Source organism: Coptis chinensis, chromosome 3 (assembly GCF_015680905.1).
Source record: "Coptis chinensis isolate HL-2020 chromosome 3, ASM1568090v1, whole genome shotgun sequence".
Taxonomy (NCBI): domain Eukaryota; kingdom Viridiplantae; phylum Streptophyta; class Magnoliopsida; order Ranunculales; family Ranunculaceae; genus Coptis; species Coptis chinensis.
The window spans coordinates 35,675,398-35,684,846 of NC_141458.1; the positions used below are offsets into that span (position 1 = coordinate 35,675,398).

The 9,449-nt window shown below is 35.3% G+C and overlaps 1 protein-coding gene across 1 annotated transcript; it reads right to left on the reverse strand.

Annotated features, from left to right (window-relative positions):
• Positions 1 to 7,675: 7,675 nt before the first annotated feature.
• Positions 7,676 to 9,075, reverse strand: LOC147509375 (uncharacterized). The gene is made up of 3 exons (XM_086597792.1): positions 8,808 to 9,075; positions 8,509 to 8,642; positions 7,676 to 8,446 (listed from the first exon to the last, which is right to left on the reverse strand). The coding sequence occupies exons 1-3, from the start codon at positions 9,073 to 9,075 to the stop codon at positions 7,676 to 7,678; spliced, it is 1,173 nt and encodes a 390-aa protein (XP_086453918.1).
• Positions 9,076 to 9,449: the final 374 nt, after the last annotated feature.

Genomic DNA, 9,449 nt, shown 5'->3' on the forward strand with positions numbered 1-9,449 from the left:
TATCCAAGAAGCTTCAAGGTTCCCTTGGTGATTAAGGTCTATGGATGGAAATTGAAATAAGTCGTTCAGATTACACTATGGAGGAGATGGTAGAAATATTAGACTCGAGTTACTTCTAAAATCATCAAGAAATCCTGAAAGAGGTTCTTGAAGAGATGCATAAACTCCACACACAGGACGATTATTGTCCTTCGTTTTCCTTTGTGTTGATTTTAAGGCGATTTGTATCAGAATAGTTATCTGACTGGATGGATCATGTTGTTCTTAGTAGTTGTTGCGATGCTAAATCAATGAAACTCTGAAGCTACTTGACAGTTGACAACCATTTTCTGGCAGACAACTTGACCTAGCGTTTTTCATCTTTAATGTGCTATCATTTTCATGAAACCAGGCATCTTTCAAAGAACGCTTTTGAGAATCAACGTACTTCGTCTTGTTACACCTTTACAATGTTATAATGGTGTGTGCTGCGCTTATATATCGCGTTGTCAAATGAGTTCATGGACATGATTTGTTGGTGCAGATCAATTAATTAGTTCTGGCTGTGATTTCTAAGGGTAAGCGTCCTAACCTTGTTTTTACCATGTTTCTGTTCATTGTTATCATTAATCTTGGATTAGTGAAGCATTAATTACAAAAAGCAACCTCAGATCCAATTTACTTTCCTTTCAAATGTTTTATCTTCTGCAAAACCCTCTAACAAAATTCAAGTTCATTTAGAAGAAGAAAAAAACCAAATATATGAGATTTTATTAGTTTCCAACTTTCCATACGAAAAGATTTAATGGAGAAGTGCATCTGACAGAATATGCGACCCTTAAGAAGGTGTGTACTGGTTTTGTATATGCCAAAGCGCTTAGTCCCTTAAAAGAAGTTTCTTTAGGAGTTTTTATAGAATTTCGTTCAAGTAACAGCAAACAAGCCCCGCATTCTCTCCTGCTTTGCTTTACTTCAAGTCAAGGTCTAAAATATCGCCGAGATATCTGAGATATTGCTGATATATTTCAATTTTTAAATATATTGAAATAGAAATATCCAATATATTTTAACTGAAAATTTCTAATATTTTCAATATATCTAATATATATCGGTTTTTTAGTACATAAAAATATTCACCGAATTTGAAATTTTGGTCCTTGTTTCAAGTTGCAATTTTACTTTATAAAGTTTTAGATTTTAGATGAGAATAAAAATGCCTTACTCAGCAGTTTGAATATTAATAAGAGTACATTTACTAGTAATATTAAGTAAGTAAACCAACGATTTAAACTGAATGTGTGATACTCATGAATAATGTCTCTGCAAGTAGTACGTTTATAATCGATTCATCTCGCTAATGTTTCTATTGTCGTTGATATCTTTTGTTTTTTTCGATAATGCAATTGTCGTTGATCTGTTGCAGGATAATGGTAAGAAGAATATAATGGGCTGTACTATCACTTAGAAATGGAATTATGGGTTCAACCCTGATGGCCACAAGTTCCTCCCTCATATGCTGCGGTCTTGCTGCTGTAATTAGTAGCATTTCTTTTTGCTAAAGCTGTAATTAGTAACTCTCAAAGTGTAAAGAACCCAATTGATTATCGCATCTATGGTGCACATGGAGAATCCATGGAGACCTTGCAATATGCAACTCTCTTCATAGTCCGCGTCTTTGCAGTTTTGTTATATTCACCATCCATCATATCTCAATCCAATGGTACGGCAAAGCACCAAATATCACGAAATATTATGGAAATTCTACAGAGAATGGGTTTGAAGCCCAGTGTTCCAATTTAATTATGTAAAAAAGACACGGCTTTTTCTAATTATATCAAAAGCCCATCCGGTCCATTTGTTGGCAATATTACACAATTGTCCCTTAAACAGAAATCAAAACTAGACAAATATGCAACATTCATGTTGCAGTCAACAACATATGCAAATTTCAAAACCCTAGTTCCCCAAATTAAACCCAAATTTTGTAACCCTAATCCTAGTTCCTCAAATTAAACCCAAATTTTGAAACCCTAGTTATCCAAATTAAACCCAAATTTCGAAATGAAGAACCCTAATGAAGAAAAAATAAAAGATTTAAACGATAATGTGCAAGCAAACAGAAGATCTATAAAAAAAAAAGAACAAAAGGGCAAAAAGGTTAGATACCAAATTTCATTGATAATTTCATAATTTTGATATATTCACTGTTAAAGTGTGTTGAATGTATTCACTGCAACATGAGTGTTGCATCGAATATACTTGGATTTTCATTTGCACTGTCACTTACCACTGCAATATGGATGTTGCACTGTCAAATCCCAATGCAACATGGATGTTGTAGTGTCAAATCCCATTTTAACATGAGTATTTTGGGTCGATTGCAACATGAGTGTTGTTTGAGGTTTAAATTGGTGATGTTTGTTTGAATTTTGAGGCATGTTTTCCACTGAAACATCCATGTTGCAGTAAAAAAAGCACACTGCAACATTCATGTTGCAATCGTAATTGGTTGAAACAAACTACTAATTCATTAGTTTTCTTTCAGGTTACGCAGCAAGAGAAGGCCGCTAAATCTAAACTGAGCCTTCCGAAACAAACTAAAGATGCAACTACCTCAACGAGCAAAAACCCAAAAACGAAAGACAAAGAAAAGATAGAGGAGAAAGATAAAGAAAATTTGGTGAAAAGCGAGTTGTTGAATTATAGGTCCAGTTTAAAGTCAATGATTGAGATTATGGATTTGAGTAGAGCTGATATAACGGATGTGCATAAGGAAAAAATGATGGATACACCGTTTGCAAATCCTTTTAGTGTCTTTATTGAAAATAGGGTGAATGTTAAGACCACAATAAAAGCAAATATTGATGTTTGGTCAGTTTTGAAGATGTACTCGGGAGTAGATGATGGGTTTAATGTTGGGGGTAAGATTGTTAGATTTACCCCCGAAAGATGTTGCATTGATTTTTGGGTTACCTTTGGTAGGGAAAATTGTGGTGTTGTATCCAAAAAATGTAGGAAAGAGTAACTTGTCGGAGTTTATGAAGACCTATTTTGGAGGAGAGGACGAAATCAAATTGTTATGAGTAAAGAGTTAGATTACAAGTGTTGTGAAGAAGATTAAGATGGCAGATGATTTTGTGAGGTTGATGTCCCTATACTTGACTACGACAATCTCATTTTCGAACCCAACATGAATCAATTGGTTTGTTGTTCCTCATATTGAAGATTTGAATGGGATGAGAAGAATCTCGTGGCCAAAAGTCTCGTGGCCAAAAGTAATCCATGCGGAGTTGATGGACCAGATAAGACGTAAAAGCGACAAGCTCTCGACGGTTTCTGGTTGTGTTGTTGCACTTTTGGTAGGTTTCATTTTATTTTGCAAATGAATTTTGTTTCTAATACAATCCCTTTTGCTAATACTTTTGTTTCAAATTGTAGTATTGGTTGTGTGAGCATACAAAGATAATCACACCAATAAATGGATTTGAATATGCAGAGACTAGAGTTTGTAAGTGGAGCTTGGATGAACTCAGAGAAGCCATGGAGAAGTGTCCTCCTCTAAAAGAGATGGATCCAGAAAATGTAAGTGTCAAGGTAGTCCACTGCAATAGTGCAACATGGTCAAATACCACTGCAACATGGATGTTGCACTATAAACTCATACTGCAACATCATGTTGCAGTGTGCAGTGTCAAATACCACTGCAACATGAATGTTGCACTGTAAACTCATACTGCAACATGGATGTTGCACTGTAAACTCACACTGCAACATGGACATCAAATAAATGAGATTGCATGTTAGTTTTGAATCTTAATTGTGTTTTTTGTGCATCATTTTCAGGTATTAGTCGAATTGGGCACTAAATCAAGCAAGGAGGAAAAGTTGTTAGATCTCAACTTCAAAGTTGAAAGAGAAGTTATTTCAAATGAAGAAGCCATGCGAATTGAAAATGAAAATATGAAAAGGTTAATTGATGAATTGAGAGATAATCAGAAGAAGGACAGGGAAGATATAAAAAATCTCAAGAAGGAGGTCCAAATTTTGAGGAGAATAAGAGGTTGAAGGAGGAGAAGCAATTAGAGATTGTGTGTCACGATGATAGTGTTGTGCAAACTGAAGAAGAAAATCAGATTGGCAAGAAAAGGTCGGAAACTAAAAAGAATGAAGAAATAGGTTCATTGGTCAAAACAACAATATTGGAAACAAGAAAGGAGAAAAAACCCAAGGACGGTGATAACAAGATCCCCAAAAAGAGGAGAAAGGCCGAGAAGAAAGAAGTAGATGCCATACCTATAACTGTGGATGAGTGGCCTACTCCAATAGTGGACCCAATGTCATTAAAAATGCCTGGTGTCACTACAAGCATGGCATGGCCTTATTTGGAGAAAAATGAGAAAAAGATAGTTGAGCAATTTTTCAAGAATGTAAAACCAGAGTAAGTAACAAAGCTTAAAAATTACTGCTTTTGTTGATGTGTTATCCTAGTGCGTGCGACACTTAATAAACTGTTTTTCTTTCCTTTTTGTTTATTTTGCAGTACTATAGTGTGGGAAGATGAGTGGAAAGAGTTAACACTCAATGCATCGATGGTTATGGACCTCATGTTGGGGAGATTCGTAAATAGTCAGGTAATGATAACAATTATAGTTTGAATTTTATTAAGCTCAATAGCAAACATATAGATGAGTTTTGTTTTACACTGGATATCCCAATGCAACATGAATGTTGCTCTGTTACCTCTCATGGCAACATGGATGTTGCATTGTTACAATGACATCAAATAAATGAGATTAATATGATAATTAGATGTTAATAATTCTTAGTTTTTCTCTACAGATCATTAATTGGTATGGTCAATATTTGCAAAGAAATGTCAAGGGAGCTGAAAAAGAGACATTTTTCTTTGATTCTTGTATTTGGGTAAAGTTTGAACTTGTACCGTCCTTTATTCTCTGGAAATATTATTTTACAAGGAATACGTCTAACTTTATATTTTCATTTATATTCAAGACCTATGTAAGGGACAATCTCACTGCAAGCGTGGAAACACACTTGACTTCCGAGATATAATCTTTGGGCGACGACATCACCTTATACTTTTTCCCCATGATTCATGGAAAGTACAAGAATGACAAAGTGGGAAATCATTGGACTCTACTCGTTTATAACACAATCTTAGACAAATGGACTCACTACGATTCAATGGTTCCACGAAATAGCAAAGAAGGCATTTGCTTCCAAAATGCGGAACAATTGGTGAGTTGAACTTAAATTTTGAAATGTAAAGTTGAATTGTGTTATCTAGTATCTAAATGATTGATTTCACTTATATTGTAGCAAATCCGTGTCTCGCGAGTTATCAATGACAAAAGGCGTATGGAATGCTTAAAATTAATAAACCCTAAGGCAACAATAAAGTCATCAGTTTGCACACAACAAGATCTAGAGTTGTAAGTGACTTATGAATTACTCAGCTCACTTTTGTTGTTAAATTTTGATGTAGAGTCATAAGAGAAAGGTTACTTGTGCCCTTTGTATACAGTATACCAAAGCTTAGTTTGGTGGCATGGAATCTGCATATTAAAATGTGATTTTCTTTGTGCATCCTTCGATGGTTTCTCTGAAAATGCATGGGGCGGTTGATGCTTGCTAGAATTTATTGTTATAATTTTCTCGGCTTACTTTTGTTGTTAAATTTTGATGTAGAGTCGTAAGAGAAAGGCTACTTCTGCCCTGGAGTAGTATGAATGTTGCACTAACTGTTCTTAATTTTTTATGTGGCAGGGCAGACTATGCACTCTACGCGTGTCTTTTCATGGAAACTTTGGTAGCCAAGGAACAAATGCCACATGCAGTAGGAAAGAAAGCTATGCATCGCAACCGAGCGTCCAAGGCATACAAAATTTTGTTTGACAAACCATATTGTTGGGTGCCAAAACCTTAATGCAACATGAATGTTGCACTGTTAACTAATAGTTATTTTGGTCTTGTTGTTAGCTAGCTAGCATCGTAGTTATTCGGGTCGTGGCCGAAGTGTCCTCTGTCTACACATTTTATGTAAAATTCTTTATTAGTGCTATCAGTTTGATACCTCATCAGTTTCATTAATGATATCTTTGAGAAGCTGGCTCAGGAATCTTCAAGGCTTACAAGGTACAACAAGAAGCCCACCATCACTTCTCGGGAGATTCATACTGCTGTTCATCTTGTTCTTCTTGGTGAATTGGCTAAGCATGCCGTTTCTGAAGGCACCAAGGCGGTTACCAAATTTACTAGTTCTTGGAGATGTTTGTTTAGCGTTTGTTTCAATGTTTCAATGTTTCTGTCTTTAGTATTTAGTATTAGAATGTTTCAATGTTAGTGGTGTCGATGTAATATATAGTTGATTTGGAACCTATGAATCAGAGTTAGATCTTTGTGAATGAAATTAGGGTTTCTGGTGTTCTCTATTTTGGTTGATTTCTTCGTTCATTTTACCTAGTTCAGATCTAAGATAGTTTGATTACAATGCCAATCTGGTGTTATTAGCATAAATTTCTGTAACCAGTTATAAATGATGATGGTTGTGGATCTTGAATTGGAATGATGGCAGTTGAGAAAATGTTAACATAATTGTAAAGTTTGGTTACTTTTTTATGCCTAAATTTTCTGGAATTCAGTTTGGGCCAATGTTTAGGGTTCATTCAATTCTTAGAGATGAAAGGTTGTGGTACCGAGGCTTCTGTTTCTTCATTTCTTGAGAATTTGGTACTTCATAAATCCCATTTTGTGCTTAGGTTCATTCTTGTGAATTGTGATTGTTGTTATGAATGGTATCCTTGTCCAATAGTGGTTGCAATGTTTTGTTGTGTTGGTGGGCATCATAGTGAATGTGTAGTAAAGTTCAGGGATATAGGATGACCTACAATCCCTGCAATTTGTATCAGTAGACGTTGAATACCTCATCAGCCAGTTGCTTCCTAAATTCCAAGTTTCTAATAAATGGGTTTAGCTTTGTCTACATTATGAGTACATGATTCCAAAGACAAAAACACCAAGTTTAAAAGGAAGCATCAAACTATATAGTTGTAGTACATAGCATGGCACCTATAAAATGGAGAAGTCTCCTTTAAAAGAGATGGGTTCAGTAAGTCTCACGCATTACGACTGCATGCAATATGAATGTTTCACTCTCAATTACAACTGCAACATGAATGTTGCTCTCTCAATTATGACTACAACAGACTGCAACATGAATGTTGCACTCTTAATTACAACTGCAACATGAATGTTTCACTCTCAATTACGACTGCAACGGACTGCAACATGAATGTTGCACTATTAATTACAACTGCAACATGAATGTTACACTCTCAATTACGACTGCAACATGAATGTTGATTGCACTATCAATTACAACTGCAACATGAATGTTGCACTCTCAATTACGATTGCAACAGACTACAACATGAATGTTGCACTGTCAATTACGCCTGCAACATGAATAATTTTACAGACTATAAATTTCATTATAACAAATGAAAAATAAAACAAACCAACTTGCAAATAATCTCAAATGAGTATCAACATTCCATAAAAATATACAATGAATATCAATTTCTCATTAATAAATGTCAAAAGACCAAACTTAAAAATCTCAATTAAGACAACTAAAAACATATGGTTTGCCGAGAACATCAAAACTGATCATAGACTAACGAATCACACAGATGCTTTCAATTCTTTTCTTCTTGGGTCTACCAGGACCAATCTTCGGACTACACGGATAAACCGCAAGAGAATCAGGCATGGGTCTTGACATAGAACCATTCAGAACTGGCTTGATAGAATGTGGGTAGCATTTCCTGAACGTGATCACTGTATATCCTTCATCAATGTAGCCATAAAAGGAATCACCCTTACTACCAATACAGGCGATAGCATGTATGCAAGGGAAATTATCGATACGCCAATAGTTACAAGTACATGTTCTATTCATCAAATCAATTGAATGAATAACGTCGCTATGAACTAGAAACTGATTTTCATTGGATCTAACCACCCTCAAAGTCCTTGCAGCTTCAACCTTGCTAGCCAGTACTATCTCCATTTTTAGACATAAAATAGAATTCCATTTCATAGACTCCTCCAATCTATTCCAACTCATTTCCATCATCTTTTCCATGATTCCAAAAAGCATAGGAGTAATAGGCAGGAAGCGCTCCTTAGTGATCCATTCATTGAAACATTCAGCTAGTGTTGTGCACATCTCACCGTATCTAGCACCGCGGAAGTATGCATTTGCCCAATTTTCCAATCTAATATCTGTCAAAAACCTTTGCACAGGAAGACCGCCACATTTCTTCAACTTTTCAGCACAAGTAAAAAATTCATGATGAGAAGCTGCATAAGCACAATCAGAAAATAGCTTCACAACATATTTCCTCAACTTGTTATCTTTCCGTATAGCAGAACCAACATTGTTCTTCAAGTGCCAAAGACAATATGAGTGAAATGACCCGGAAACACAATTGGAATATTTTTAACCAATCTAACATGCCGATCACTAAAAAATGTCAAAATTCTATCACTTGAAATAACAAGTTTCAATTGTTCTAGGAACCAAAACCAATTTGCATCAGTTTCACTAACCACTATAGCAATGGCCAATGGAAAAATCCCTTCAAGAATAACCAAAATAGAAAATAAAAATAAAAATGGTTAGTCTCATATGCATTAACAAACATTATTGCTAGCTAGTAAGCTTCTCAATAACAATATAATACTATTTCATGTTTATATAGATAACAAATAATCAATGCATTCTAAATGATATACTATGTTACCTTGATTTCCATTTTTGGCGGTTGCAGCTAACAAACATCCCTTATGCTTATTCTTCAAAAAAGTACCATCTAAGTACACTATAGGACGACAATGGTTAAAACCATAGCTGGAAGCCTCAAAGCATATGAACATTCTTTCAAACTTTTTCATAGAGTCAATATCTAGAATAACGCGACTTCCAGGATTACTTTCTACGATTGCATTCTTCAACCATTTCAACTGGTGAAAACACAGTCCATCTATACCATGAATCTCCTCCAAAGCCATCTTTTTTAGCCGTGGTAACGATAGTAATATGTAATGTCAAGCCCAGAGTCGGGTCTTCAACGTAGTCATCAAATCTCTTGGCTTTACCAAAGGCATACCGCGCACAATCTCTAAAATAAGATTTTCCACTAGCTTGCTCGACATCAAACAACTATTAACATCTTTGCAGACGAATCCACAAGAGTGCTCAGAATGCATAGATTTTATCACAAAAGAGTCAAACTCAGAAACTATATGTACACGCCACAAACAACCAGTACTCTCCTTTTTAGCACAATAACCGTAACTCTCCCCGAATTATTCTTTGAAAATTGATATTTGTACCCAGTCTCAACAGAATACTACAATACTTTAAGACGGAAATCATTAACATC

Excerpts from the sequence above, each read along its gene's own strand:
- LOC147509375 (XM_086597792.1), bottom strand. The coding sequence starts at position 9,075 with ATGGCTTTGGAGGAGATTCATGGTATAGATGGACTGTGTTTTCACCAG. Across the intron at positions 8,643-8,807 it reads CGCCAAAAATGGAAATCAAG|GGATTTTTCCATTGGCCATT; the intron begins GTAACATAGTAT and ends TTATTCTTGAAG. Across the intron at positions 8,447-8,508 it reads GTGATCGGCATGTTAGATTG|AACAATGTTGGTTCTGCTAT; the intron begins GTTAAAAATATT and ends TGGCACTTGAAG.